Genomic DNA, 15,064 nt, shown 5'->3' with positions numbered 1-15,064 from the left:
GTTTAACAGACATTTTCTTTTGTGGGAATAGAAGTTGATCAGCCGATTTATGAGTCACAGTTAATGTCCATTAGTGATTTATTTTTCTTCTTAGTGAAGAACGGACATGACTCTTCAAAGAGAGTTAATCTGAATACATCCAGGACATTGGCTGATTGCAACTTTTTCATTTTTATGCTCTCCTCAATCTGTAGCAAACCGTATATTTGTGTCTGTGTTTGTGGACAAAAATATGCAAATGCACCGTGGCGAAAGTCTCAAAGTGAACCCTGCTACAAAGAAGGGTTGTGTTGGGTTGAGGCCAATTAGCAGCATTCATTGGCTCTTAAAGCATAAAGAACTTTGATTTCCACATTTTCAAGGTAACAGGAGGCAACAAAAAGAAGTCTGAAGATGTTACATCACCCGTGCTGAGCTGCAGGGCATCAGGGAAGTTAAAATACAGCAAAAATAACTGAATATGCAGAGTTTGAAAACTCACTCAAACACCAAAACCCTACATCAAATATGATGAGCATGACTAGTTCACAACAATCTAGCGTTCACCCGTCAGCCAATCGATCCTCTTTGCCTGCTGTCTGGAGGTCTTTGTGCTTTTCATAATGCCGTACTCAATCATCCTCATACAAATCAAAAAGGTCCTTTTCTTGCGGGATACGAAGTGGAAATTTGGTGCCAATCCCCTTCAATAAAAGGCCCGTCGATGAGCCACGGGGAGGAGAGCTGTGGAGGGGCCGCGGTGGGTGTCATGGAGAGACGGGAGCTGTCATTGTCTTATGGAATAATTATGCTGCTCAAACTCAGACACCACAACACACACACACACACACACACACGAGCCAGGACGTAACACATTATAGCACATCCCAGCAGACGGTAACAACTATAATAATTAGAGGATGACCCGCTGAAAGGACGTTAGATCTTTGCAGTCACCGGTAAAAGAAAGGCAAGACACACTTTTTGCTTCCATTGAAATTCTTCAGTACATTGTTGTAACGACAGGATGCCAAGATATGGGAAGAGAGGCTGGGAGAAAATGTGGGCTAAAACAGCAAGCTGACAAGTAATATTCATGTTATATCTGACATGTTGCCAGTTTGTTTCTCTCGACATAAGTTCCCTCTTACACTTTGCAAGACATCAGCACTTGAAGCTATTGATTGATTAGTCGGCCATCGGCTTTCCCCGCCTCCAAACTATTTTTGACCATATCATTGTTTCAATACCCACAAGACGTCGACGAAATGAAAGTTTTAATTGTTTAGTTTCAGGGTCTGCTTTGGATTCATTAATTATTCAGAGTGAATCGTGGTAAAACAGCGAGAGGGGGGAGAGAAATAAATATTCCCAGACCGATTGAATGTAAAAGTCAAACCAGTCATTAATTATGCACAAGGACAAGGTGATGTAGCTTTTGTCCTTGTGTCCTCTTTACCTTGTGCATCAAATGTCTCCCCTTCCCTCCACGCCGTGGTGCGTATGAACCATGAATGTCGAAGAGTACTTTTTGGCAAATTTAAGGGCCGCAAATCTTTCAGTGCCCTAAATTATTCATGTATTCAAATGAATCTGACTTTGAGGACATTTTTTCTCTCCCCTTTCTTCTCTCCTTTCATACGTTTAGAGCGTACACCCTTCAGAGGCATCAGTGCAAAAATTCCAAGACTATTAGTCGTACAGGTTTCTGTAGAGCACTGATTTTGCTCAGTTTTTAGGCGTCTCGCTCAGACATGCCTTTTGGTACATGTGTGTTGTCCCCCCACCCCGCAGTGCCAATATCCTATTTCCATTTGTCTCATTGTTATTCCGGGCTAGTACTCGCCTGTCAGGCTACTGTCCTGTGTGTCTTTGTGCGAGTGTGTCGCTGTTATGCCTCAGTGTGTTTTTCTCTGCGCCGTGCCGTCAGATCCGCGGGAATCATTTTGATTGGCGGCACACTGCAATGAGACCTAAAAAGCTAGAGAGTAGTCTGTGCATACTTATTGATCTGCAAAATCTTTGAAAAACCAGGAACAAGTGAAAATGAGGTGGCGTTCTGGGGGATTCTGACCGATTACAGATAGAATTGATACTTTCTCTTGCAATAAAGGAGGCGGAGAGTGAAACAGTCAGCTCATCCTGACCTCATCAAAGTCTTGGATTTTGCTTTTGGGAGCTTCTGCCTCAGTTGGTAGCTGTGCAAATTGCCCCAGGCTACCAGAGGGATGTGAAGTCCATGTGGCCGTGCTTCTGCCATCACCAGGACCTCTAACATGTTACCAACTATTATGTTGACACCTTCCTGTCGGTTATCTCGGGGGTCTAGAGTTGTTCCCCTGAGTTCAGCGAGATGGGCTGCACCCACATACTCAAACACAGTTTAGCACACAAATAGTCCCCAAAGGCAATTGCACCCTCCCCCTCACCCCCATTAATACGCGTGCAGAGACGGGTGTCCTCACAAGGGCAGTGTTAGGATGGCACCGAGTCACAGCAGGCTGGGATATCAGGGAATGACACGGAATTGGCGGCCACGCCTTCTGGGATTAGTTACAAAACTATCTGAGGCCAAAGCCCTTATCTCCATCCTTCAGTCCTCGCTCTCTTTGTCTGGCACACACACACACACACACGCACACACACACACACACACACACACACATGAGATTGCACAGAGACTTTAGTAGCTACACCAAACAGATTCCTGCTTTAGGAAAAGAGAATAGTGTCCGTGTGTGTCTGTGTGTGTAACAATTCCCTGTGATAGATGAATAAATGGCCTTGCAGGGTGTGGATAGTAGAGTGAGGGTCAGGGGGAATAATTATTTGAATAATGAAATGGTGTTCCTTGCCTCTGTCCTTGGTTTCTCCCTCAACAGTGTCAACACCAGCAAAACCGCCACAAGCGTGTCATTAAAAACATTCATCAAAATCTTTTTTTTGTTTGTTGATTTGGCGGGTTCGGATTAAGGAAATATTCACATATGGATACATGCTCATCAGATGAATCCCTGACCTGTCAAATGTTGTCTGAAGTACACATCAATGTCAGCCGTGTGATGTCAGTGAAAGCTGGATTCTGGCGTGAAATGAAGTCATCGTCCTCTCATCTCTGCTCGCTGCCGCTCCCCTCTGGCGTCTGGTGTCGGCGGGCAGATGGTGGAGGAGGACGGAGGCATCTGTGGAGGAGGAGGAGGCACCTTTTCCCCTTCAAAGAGAAGGTACAGGTGTCCTCTGCCACACAATCAACACCCCCACGAACACCATCAAAGTGCCAAAGCGTGAGATTCAGGGTCACGTACAAAATCTATTTTTAGAAAAGAGGACGCTGAGACTCATTTAAAGTGCTTTAGTTTTGCAGTCAGAGCAAAGCACTTTAGAGGGTTGCTTTGCACAAATCACAAAAAGATGGAGTTTTTTTTCTCCACTTGAACTCATTTCGATCAAAGAAGGACTCCGTTCTGTTGGCAGCTTGCGCCGTGGATTACGGGATGTGCGGACATTAAAGATCCTCAGGGGACGAATTCGATGACGTCGCACGCTCGTCTGGCACCATCAGCACTCGGCCGTTTGTCTTTTACAATGAAACGTCTCCAAGGTTACGGACGGGTCACTCATTTCGGTGAACCTCTGAGCAAACACCTGCGAGATGAATCACATCACGATCAACTGAGTGCTGTTTCCTGCTCATGGCACAATGCTATCAGCACAACAAACACACTCCACCCTCCATATTGTTTTTGGGTGGGGGGGTCAGAAGGAGAAAAGAGGAGAGGGGAAGTGGAAAAAAACAACTTTTAAGATGAAGGAAGGCAAGAAAAGCTGCCAAGGGAAATAGAGATTTCCACTTTCTCCTCCAGCTGGAGATTTGGAGTCTCGTCTGACTGAGCTCCTCGTTCTGTGAGCCAGTCGCTGCTCCGTCCACTGACGCAGTTTGCTCACAGCAGAGAGGAAGCCTGCGTCCTTCACACAAACCTGAGGGGTTGATCGGGTGGGTGGGAGCCCAATGACACGCGTCCATTCATTAGAATTGACTGATTATGTGTTGGTTATTGAAAAGGTGACGAGCAGCAGGGAGTGACGTGGGAGTGCAGGGTGAGAGAGAGAAGATGTGATTAGAGCGAGCGACACTCCCTCTCTTCCCTTCCCTCTGTGCTAATTGCCAAGTACAAAAAACATTATTCATTAGTTACAGCCTCTCATTTACAGACCGTGTGTGTGTGTGTGTGTGTGTGTTCCCCTTTGAATGCAAAGCCATTCATAGAGAAGAGCCTGATGGTGTCTGTGTGTAACACTCAGTGACCGAGAGACAGAAAGAGAGAGAGAGAGAGAGAGAGAGAGAGAGAGAGAGAGAGAGAGAGAGGGGGAGGAGAGCGGACAGACTTGTAGGGAAGATCCCAGGGGCAACAGATCCGGTTTGCTCGGCTGGAAACGCCAAACACTACGGGATGGATTTCTGCGCGACGTGACCGCCTACGAGAAACACCAGGCTTTTTTTTTCCTCTTTTCTTTTTTAAAAAAAAAGGTCTGTAACTTTTGCTTTTCTCAAAAATTCCATTAACGCGGCTGATGCTTTTGGCTGCTTTGTGTGAAACGTTTCCAATCGGGAGGGAGAGTTAATCTGTTCTGTGAGAGGGGATTCCTGCAGAATACAAAGCGCCGTTATTCCCCTCAGACGCGTCAGCCGCTCTGCAGGTGCCAGCAACTTTGTTCAGCGCGTTGCCTCAGCCGAGCTGTTTCACACACACACACACACAAAGGGGAAGAGATGCAAAAAGAAGAGGAAATAAAAAAAGGGTAAAATGAAGGCAGAACAATGAAGGAATGCTGCATGTGACTTGTAGGAAAAGGATCATTCATGTGTTCATTCATACACCTTCTTGGTAAATAAGAAGGGTTTTTTATGTCACAGTTGAGAAAAAGAGGAGGATTTGGTAAAAAAATAAGTGTACTACGCCATGAGAACTAGAGCAGAGTTTGTTGGTGTATTAAATGACGTATGATTCGCTCTCATAGTACAATATCAATATCATATGTGAAGTATTGGCAGCTGCACTAAGAATCATCACGATAAATTAACATATAAAATAACAACCAGCTGCAAAAACACACTTCACCACATAGGAATTAATACGCACACACACACACACACACACACAAACATCAAAGAGCTCATTATCCACACCGGCCACCGAGCAAAAATACCTTCCGCTCGGAATGACCTCAGTTTCTTCGGCTTAAACTCGAGTTATCTTCCTGTGCATCACAACGAGCCGTCCGCAGCAGCTTTATTAAGATCTTGTTGCAAAGCCTCACTCTCATGCACTGAATATCTGAGCGGATCGGGGAACAGTTGAACAGCGGTGATCAACCTCTGGTGGCGCTTACGAGAGCACTCAGCCGCGTTCTGAGGTTTTATCATTCAAATATAAAAGCATTGAATACAAACATTAGGCACTAGTTTATTCTTTTCAGCACCCATTCGAATGCCACCATGCTTTTCTCTTGCCTGCCATTTAAGGGTGCACTTTATAATTGTACTGTCACGCAGTCTTTAGGGGAACTATCGTAATATGAAATATTAAAACAATCCAAACAATCCAAACAGGGGAGAAATAGGCGTATTGTGGGAAAATGTTTGAGAGCCACTGACGTAAAAAGGCCACATCACTTTCTTCATACTTTCATCATCCCTGCATATCTCTGACCCCTAAGTGGGTTATCTGTGGTATTTGGGGCTGCAGAGGCCATTTGGAATTCAAGTGGTTGAGCCTCGGCTCTGTTTTCAGCTGATCTGGCTCAGAACATGAAATATAAAACATGTTTGCTTTTATCTGCTGGCAATCTGTTGTTTGAGCAAGAACAGTGTGTGTGTGTGTGTGTGTGTGTGTGTGTGTGTGTGTGTGTGTGTAAAGCTCATATTTTCACATATATGCACGTATGTAGATCATTACGGCATCTCTGCTATTTGTTCAGCTGGTTTTCATCGGCTCGAGCACGATTACATATGAGGAATCAAACACACAGACAAACAGGGGCAAAAGAATGTGGCCCAAATGCCGTGACATTTTGGGCCCCCACGTGGGTCTCGTCCATTATTCATGAAGGGAAGAGCTGATACCAGAAGTGAACAGACAGCAGACTGTGTTTCTCTTGGGGGTTAAGGATTTATTAAATGTTTGAATGTGCTGCACGCACGCTCTGTAGCTTTGTTCAGTGACGGACACCGCTGTCACCAAATGAGATGTCAAGGTTTTAAAAACAACAGGCTCTGCTGCTGTCGCTGTTTGGCCCTGGATGGGAAAAGTGATGATACACGATAGCTGATACATTTTTATAAATAAAACCCAGGCTCACGAATCTTCAGAATAAACACGTGGATGGATTAAATGTGCTTTTGCTGCACCAAATGTTTAATCATAAAAATTGAATCCCTGAAAACGAATAAAATCACGGCTGTTGATGAATTTAGAACACTTATAACGTTAGAGCTTAAAATTGAGCAGCAAATGGTCTCATTTAAATAAAACACATGTCTGAAACCCCTTTGTGTAAATACAAGAAGACACAGTGTACAAAAAACTTCAAACTAAAAGCCCAAACCTGAGAAGATTAAAACTGTGTAAAACATACAAGAGCACAGGATGGTTCTGGCTTCAGAACTCATCAGACACGACGCCAGCAGTGAGGAAGACTACGAGGAGATGATGAGAAAATGAAGGACGGTGAGGAACAGATTGAGAAAGTGGAGCAGAGGAAGCTTCCCGGCACGATGTCTCAGGAGGAGTTCTGCTGAGGCTACGAGATGGTTTGGGGACTGTCTGTGGACAAAAGACAGCTTTGGAAGGCAAAGCTCTCGAAAAATGATCACAAAAGAGTGTGAAATAGAGATATCCAAAGCGCTGAGAACACACCTCTACCGCCTAGTTAGCGCTTTATTAGCACTATTGGCATTTACCTATAGCACCGTGTAGTTTGGCTTTCTTGCCAGATTGTACTTTCTTGTTGTTCCGGTTCAATTCCCTCTGGATTCAATGCACTTATTGTAGCTTGTAAGCTTCAGCTGAATAAAAACTGTAAAAGAAAGATGTAATACAAAAAAAGCTCTTGTTCAAGAACAGATCTGAAAAAACGTCACAGCCCGGCACTGAAAGGGAAGAGCAGCGTGGCCGTCGATGGGCTTGAAGCAGGAGAAAGAGGAGGTATGAGAGGCAGAACTCCACCTGCCGCTGACTGGGAGCGACAGGTCGTACTCCTTCAATTCATTCACCCCTCAACTTAAAGAATGAGCGGCTCTTTTGATAGGCGGTGGCTTTTGAAGGCCAGTCAGACTTCTCTCAACCTGAACCAGCTCAGAGGAAGGTGTATGAACATCAGACCTTTCAGACTGAGCAAGACTGTTTTTTTGTTTTTTTAATCGATGCGTCAAGCTGACGTTGTTTTATGTTGTTAGAGAAGACCGGAGGGCTTCAAGACCCACACAGAACCTTAAGCTTAAGCAACAGTTAAGCCAAAATTATGTCTTTGACTCAATTACCCTGACATACACACATTTATACCAGCACATCCTCATAAGGCGGGCTGAATATTTACTCTGGTCAGCAGACAAAGGTCGCTGACGACCGGGAGACGAGAATGAATCATTAAAAAAAAGCCAACACATCTTCAGCACATCCATAGTTTCTCTCAATAGGGAAGCACCACTTTTCCAATTAGTCCTTGGTGTTCTTGGTATTAGGATTGTAGCTCTTTATAAGAAAAATAATAAATAAATAACTGCTTAATGTAGGCGTGTGTGTGTGTGTGTGTGGGTGTGGGTGTGTGTGTGTGTGGGTGCGTGCGTGCGTTCGTCTGACCTCTTCAGACTGCACGGCTCGCCCTCTTAAAGTAGATAAGCCTGAAAAAGAACTCACCATACCTTGTTGCCTGGATACAAAAAGCATCATTAAGCCCAATTATCTGCCACTTCAGCCAACGATGAACAAGCTTCATCACAGATATGAAAACAACATATCATTAACGACACCAATCTATACAGAAAATGGTGGCAGAGTAGAAGAAATTAGGGAAGAGAGATGGAAAACGAGGGCGCAGGCGGGAGTTCAGTGTCCTATTCATGGACTCCTCTGCCAAATGACTGATGATTGACACATTTTCACAATTACAATCATATATCCTGAGTTACAGTTACAAGTGAACCTTTTTTTACACCACTATCAGCAATTAAAACCAGTTCAGGAATATCAGGATATTAATTTTCTGAATATTTGACTATATGAATATTTCTTTCTCCTTATGATGTATTAAGGACGAATAACGAAATCAAGGACGTCTGCAACTCTTCATCACATTCCCTAATTGTTGTACATATCAATTTGTATGTTTTCAACAAATACACAGATTGAAGGTGATGATCGGGGACGATAAAAAACGCTGAATGATGAACAGCTAGATTGCAGCAGAATGAGGGAATGGCGATGCATGTGCAGTAAATACCACAACGCAACTCAGAAAAAGCTGTACGAGAAAAATAGAATGCAAAGTGAAAAAAGAAGCAGTTTTTCATTGGGAGTATTTGATAAGGAAAACTTGGGTTGGGGCAAGAGAGCATGCAATCACAGCCAGACTCTCCTTCCTCACGACGCCGTGCGTCGCCCTGGAGGTGGAGGTCCTGTCAACTGTATCGTGCAGAGAGAAACAAACAGAATGAGAGGGAGTGGAGGAGTTCAGAAGGACAGAGCGGCAAACCAAACAAACGGCTGGCAAGGACCATTACTGAAAATACTCAGTAAAATCATATCTAGAGAATTAAATTATTTGGCTCTCAAATATGGGATAAAATACCTTCAAGTTTTCAAACACCACATTAAATATATGAATTTTCCTGCCTGCACGCTCCACAAAATTCTCCCATCAAGTGTTTTATGGGTTGAAAACGACTTTTTTTGCCTGGTTACCTTTGCTTCTTCTAGCATCAACAATTCAGGCAGTATAGCAAGTGCACAGTCGCTAAAGCGCAGCAATAGAATATTTAATGCTGTACAGTTTGCATGACAAATGTCATCCTTTTTTCATTCACAATGCTCTCACGCGTAACCAAAGCAACGTTATATATTTAAACTACCAAATGTTTTAAATAAGGGTCTTCTAACTAGCTCCCCCGTGGAAAATGGTCTATTAAGTCTGTGGCGCGTGCAGTTCATGCATCTGAAGGGGCTCGTGTGGTTCAGCTCAGGCGCACAACCATGAAATGGAGGGAAAAGCAGGAGAGAGGAGCGAAATGAGCACACGCCACTGCGAGTCAAAGGGGGGCCCTGCTTTCATTCCGGTCATGGTCAATCATCACCCCCCCCCCCCCCCCCCCCCCCTCTTTGAAGTCTCTTTCTCCGATCAAATCAAGACACACCGCAGCCCCTCCCGGTCTCTCACCATCAGAAGGACTGTGTGCAAGTTGCTACATGACAGAAGCACAGTCACATCCTCTTGTCAGTCGTGCGCCTCGCAGCCATTTGCAGTGGGACGTTATTAGCGGTATTAATTTGCAGTGGAGGAGGGAAGGCTCTCAGCTGCCTTTGTGAAAGCTGATTATGAGGAGTTTAATTTCATCAGATAAGAAAGCCTTAGTTTATGAGCGCGCACGTGGCTCTGGGCCCCTCCGACGGGGCGAGCGCTCCCCCTGCTGGTACTCCAAATAAGACATTGCACCTCTATGCGTAGTTCACTGCTACAAATACATTCAAATCTTTTTTTAAATTTCAGTTTTTAGAGTATTTTTCAGATGTATTTATCGTAGGGGGGCCACGTCTAAATTTATTTATATAAAATCAACATGAAAGCTCTCTTTTTAGTGAGCATCTGCCGGGCACAAGTGTCCTGGAGGGAGACGAAACAATCTGTGGCAGATTCCACAGACAAAAGAGATTTTCTTATATATATATATATGATAAATGCTGAGGTTTCTGTGGTTAAACAATAAATCTCGCTCATTTTTCTTTTTCTCTCGTGCAGAGTGGTGCAGGACGTCAGCCAGGATGTCAGGGATGGACGTCTCGTCGGTGGACCACAATGACACTGGAATCTCCCCCATGGATGACGGGGCCTTCCTCCGCTTCTCCCCAACTTCCGCCTCCACCTCCGCGTCCGCGTCCTCACCAGGACGTCAGGGCAACCTGTACGTCTACGTGTGGCTCTTCCTCGGCCTGCTGGTGTTCCTGCTGACGCTGCTCATCATCTCCCTCCACAGGCTGAAGAACATAATCTCCTCCTCTTCCTCTGTCCCCGACTGCAGCAGCGAGGGAGGCAGCTCCTTCACCAACATGGAGATCTGCAGCATCTCGTCGCATAGGTCCACCATCTCCTCGCTGTCAGCCTGAGGGAGACACGTGGGCACAGCGCGCTGTGTCCCTATGCAGGAGCAGGCCGGCATGCACAGACACACACAAGGGGACATGGAGACCCAGCACCTCCTCGCGGTGACAAATCCACACAAGAAACACAAAGAAAGGGACGGTACGGGATTACAGCCAACGCACGCGTCTCCTAACCCCGATGGACCGGCAAGTCGGGTGTCTCCATGCACTTTCCATAAGCACAGGGTAAATGAAGCGGCGGCCTTGAGTGAAAGTGACAGAACCTTCCCATGCCTTATTTCAACAAGGAAGACAAATTAACCCGAGGAACCATTTTGTCTCCACAGACAAAAAAGCTTAATGAGGAACTATTATCTTTCCTCTTCGTTTTGGTCATTTGTACTTATAGTTATAGTCATAGTTTAAGTAGGATGATAATATTGCTTCCAGGTTTGTACAGCATGTCTCATGGTGTCTGTAGATTGTAAAGTTTAGAATTGATCACTTAATAAATATTAAAGAGCATTGCTTTGGGCAGGACGGCATGATTGCGTTCCAGTTGTTTAGTCAGGCTTTGGGATGCTTAACAACTTACCATTATAAACAGTGAGATACCTTAAAGCTGAACACGTACCAGATTGTTTCAAAAGTCTCCTGGGGATCCGACGATGCACGAAACATCCTCCTGTAGATGTGAAGATGAGTAAGAAATGAGGTTTGTGTCTCAGACAGGTGATTGGCCTCGGACTTCAACTACAGACCAGGTTGTAAGTGCCATAATCTCATCAAACTGGGCCTGTCCGCGTATGTGGCGTCTTAATACAGTTTCCATAGAGACAAAGGCATTGGAATTGAAGCTGCAGTATCTCCTCAGTTTTGTTTTAATCCTGGCAGACGTAGTTTCTCTTGACACTTGAAAGAATTCAATAACACCCAAAAACGTCTACAGGGCCACAAACAAGCCTCTGCAGGTCAGCGACTGCGTCAAGATCTCCAGATAATGTAGTTTGAAATAGTCACACAATGTCTACAATTTGAATTCAACCAGGAAGTAAAATTGAGTTGTTTATTATAGCACATTATACTGTGCATGTATATATAATATATATAGCTTATATTTGGAGTTTTAGTCCTGCAAACACAGATACACAATAGTGAGAATACAAAAGAGATAAAATACTTTTTTAGGTGACTTTTGTCTTCATACTTATACGGACACTCACATGATCTGCTCTGCTACCTTGTGACTGTGAATCAGACTTTGGTCCATGGGTTCAATAAACACTCTGCACTTTCTGTCCTTCAACGCTTGCAAGGATGATCTTTCTATTTATGTTCTCTACTTGATAACTGGTTCTACTAAATCAGATGTTTTAAAATCTGGTAAAATGAAGAATCCAGCACCACGAGCACAACAACAGTATAACCTGTGAAATATTCAATCATGATGACTCGCTCCGGAGTTTACAGTTCTAAGGGGCTTCATGGAGGCTTCAGTTGTTTCATGGATTTGATAGAAGGAAAGAGAGAAAATGTAGAACCAGGCTCTTCAGGGGGGAAAGGCATCTAGCGAGTGCTGGAAGTGGAACTTTATTAACTAACATTTCTAAGGTTTTTAGAGGGAAACCTTTTAACTCAAGAGTCTCTTGAAACCATTGGAGGAGGGGAGACATCTTTCAGACTCCTGAATGGTTACGATCGGTCGTCCTTGACGTTTCACTCTCCGGGCAGCGATCGCGTCTTGAGGATAAACAGAAACCTTTCAGAAACCTTTCAGTGAAACGGTACACGTGAGCAATGAAAATTCAAGGCATGAAATTCTTTGCATATTTTATTTTTCTTATCATGATTTTTTTTTTCAACTCACACATGTCATATTTTACATCTTTGCAATAAAACATGAATACAATAGTTTTTTTTTAGGGTTTCATAGATCCAAAAATATTTAACCTTTTTTTGGATACGTAAGTGGAACCTGTCGATAGAGTATGTGCATGTGCGCATTTGATCAAGATGGCTTCACACATACGGTACACCTCACATTTCATCCCCTCGCCCCCCCTCCTCCCCACCTCTATCAGCTACAGAATCATGATATTGCTTACAACTGTGAGGTTGTAAAACCTAATAATCACACATGAGCTCAACGCTTTAAATACAAACATCAATGCACAAATAATCCCGAAGGGGAAAATGGACCTAAACAAAATGGCAGCCGACCAGAAAGAACCAAGCTAATAAATAATGACGTGTGATTGGTGCAAAGTGCAAATACAAAACAAACTTTGACATTGATTTGATTCTCTTCTTTTAAATAATCAACAAATGTGGGTAAGTGAAGGTTTCCTTTGCGCTTTCAGTCTCATTCAGCTGATTTGAGTCTCCTGCCGAGCTTGAACCAAGACTATATGTACATATTTGACAAAACAATCACCAAATATACAAAGGAAATCCCGTCAGTCTTGTGTTTGTCATACTTGGTGGCACTGGAAGGTTCTCTTTATCATTACTATCTCTGACAAAGCGATCAACATCCTGGACACTGCCGTTATCATCATCAGTTATGTCAACATTATAATAATTATTAGACAATATTTTACATACAGCAAGTCATTAATAAATTAAAGGTGATAAGCGCAGTTTGTGTAGTGAAAGAACACGTGTAGACTCTGCAGGAAGCACAGCCTTATTTACATAAGAATCAGATTTAACCCTGCTGCGGGTCAAAGAAAAAAGAACTGGAATTCATATCGTGAAATAAAATTTAAAAGACAAATAAGATACAATCAAATAAAATGATAACCATTTTTCAAGGGTGAATTTTAAGATCAAGCCAATAGCACCGTTTTGTTTTTTAAAGCAGTGAGTAGGGCGAGATCATTTCTGACCATTTCTAACGACACAATGAAGGAGTTTTAATTTAAAGTCCACCAAATAATTCCCAGACTAAACTCCCCCTCAAACGAAAAGTATAAAACAATAATGATAAAGAAGAAGAAATTAAAAAAAATATACAAGGGGAAATCAAAAACTCAGTTCTTTGTCTGTGAAGCATCAAGCGTATCAGGAGCATCAACTGCACCAGTCCTGTGAGTGGTGTGATCCACCTCTACCGGCTCTGCTTCACTCGCTCTCTTTCACCCTTCTGCGCTCTATCTTATCTGCAGCTTTTGGTGTCAATCTTCGGGGGCTAGTATGTGTCTGTGGCTACACACGTGTGCACGTGCACATGTGCGCAGAGGAAGGTATTTCCACCATCGCTGCCGCATCCTCAAATCAAGTAAACTTGAGGTCCGGTACCTTTAGTTTCCCTACGTCGCAGATACGCGGCAGAGCGCTTCACCTCCCCTCTCTTTTGTCCTTCTCTTCTCTCTCCATCCTCTTCCGCATGCCGTCCACCTCAGTACCTGTTCTGGTGTTCGTAGTGCCAGCGGTTGAAGTCTATGTTGAACGCCACGATGCTGCCAGACGCCATGCCGGTGATCAGAGTCCTGCGGGCGGAGCGCACACACAACGTCACCTCTGCAAACCAAACTACTCACATAAAATATAGACATTCTTTTTAAGGTCGCATGGCATCATTCAATGTACATTGTCCCTACGTCGTTTACATTGGGCCTCGGATATTATCAGAGCTTTGGGTTAAATAACTTTCCCAGTGTACTTCCATCCCCCCCTGTCAGAGTTCACCCCCCCCCCCCCTGTCTGTTTTACCTCTGGTCATGTGAGAGGTCCATGGCACGGATGCCTGCGTCGCAGCCTGGATAGATGTAAAGCTGTTTGAAGTCGCATGCCTGCCACACTTCTACGACGCCATTGTCGCCTCCGGTCACCAGGTTCTGTCCGTCGCTGCTCAACAGGATCGCCTAGAGGCAGACACACACACACACACACACACACACACACACACACACACACACACACACACACACACACACGGAGAGCGGTCAGTGGGGGGGGGGGGGTCAAGGGCTCCGGCGCGTTGCTGGTAGAGCAGGTCGTCCACTAAATTAGAAGGATGGCTGGTCGATACGCTGGTTTGAGAGTCTGAACCTCAAACCCCAGAGATTAGTGCACTGCATGAATATCTGTGTGCGAAGGGGTTAAAAGTGATGTATTGTGAAGCTCTTTCAGTGGTCGGAAGAACAGAGCGGCACTCGGTCACAAGTCCAGTTCTCATCTATCCATGCACGGACGCACCAAGAAGAATGCCCCGTTATCAACTCGTGCAGCCTTACCCGTGTGGAATCATTGACTTCCATTTGTGCCAGCAGTTTTCCATTTATGCTGAAGTTGCAGAAGCGACCTCGCTCATAGTAGATGATGCAGTGGCCCTCGCTGGACACTGAGATGAGGCGAGGTCGCTGACACAGCTCTGGCCCCTCCAGCGCCCTGAGCAGGTCCCCAGTGATGGTGTGGACCAGGCACGGGCCCTCTGAGCAACAAGACCAAGACAGATAACAATAGTTTTGGTGAAATTAGTCTAAATGTTCCGTGGTTATTTTTATTTTGAAATATATTAACTATTTTATTTTGAAATATCAGCTTAACCCTTAAAAAATAAATCTGAATTTACATTTCTCCACGCACAAACCTTTAGCCCCACTGATGACCAATCCTAGCTCTGCACAGACGGACACACACACCACCTCGTGGTCGTGTCCTGTCAGCACCGCCCTGGGAGCAGGATAGTCACCTGCAAGAATAGACCAGAGTTATGAGCCGCCACGATC

General features: G+C 44.4%; 2 protein-coding genes across 20 annotated transcripts in view; one reads left to right on the top strand and one right to left on the bottom strand.

Annotated features, from left to right (window-relative positions):
* The first annotated feature begins 4,159 nt into the window (after nt 1-4,159).
* Nucleotides 4,160-11,637, top strand: sertm1 (serine rich and transmembrane domain containing 1). The gene is made up of 2 exons (XM_040180566.2): nt 4,160-4,507; nt 9,991-11,637. Exon 2 carries the CDS (start codon nt 10,014-10,016, stop codon nt 10,353-10,355), a length of 342 nt encoding a protein of 113 aa, XP_040036500.1. The 5' UTR covers nt 4,160-4,507; nt 9,991-10,013; the 3' UTR covers nt 10,356-11,637.
* Nucleotides 11,638-12,149: 512 nt separating this feature from the next.
* The window catches only part of nbeaa (neurobeachin a), a 75,911-nt gene continuing 72,996 nt past the window's right edge, over nt 12,150-15,064 (bottom strand). For all 19 annotated transcript variants that reach the window (XM_078106563.1, XM_078106566.1, XM_078106568.1 and 16 more), the window contains 4 exons: nt 14,926-15,027; nt 14,570-14,766; nt 14,046-14,197; nt 12,150-13,822 (listed from right to left, as the gene is read on the bottom strand). In XM_078106563.1, coding sequence (XP_077962689.1) covers nt 13,732-13,822; nt 14,046-14,197; nt 14,570-14,766; nt 14,926-15,027 — 542 coding nt within the window. In that variant the 3' untranslated portion in view covers nt 12,150-13,731. The remainder of the gene's footprint in view (nt 13,823-14,045; nt 14,198-14,569; nt 14,767-14,925; nt 15,028-15,064) is intronic.

This window comes from Gasterosteus aculeatus, chromosome 7, assembly GCF_964276395.1.
Source record: "Gasterosteus aculeatus chromosome 7, fGasAcu3.hap1.1, whole genome shotgun sequence".
Classification (NCBI taxonomy): Eukaryota; Metazoa; Chordata; class Actinopteri; order Perciformes; family Gasterosteidae; genus Gasterosteus; species Gasterosteus aculeatus.
This window is presented reverse-complemented; position numbering and strand designations above follow the sequence as displayed.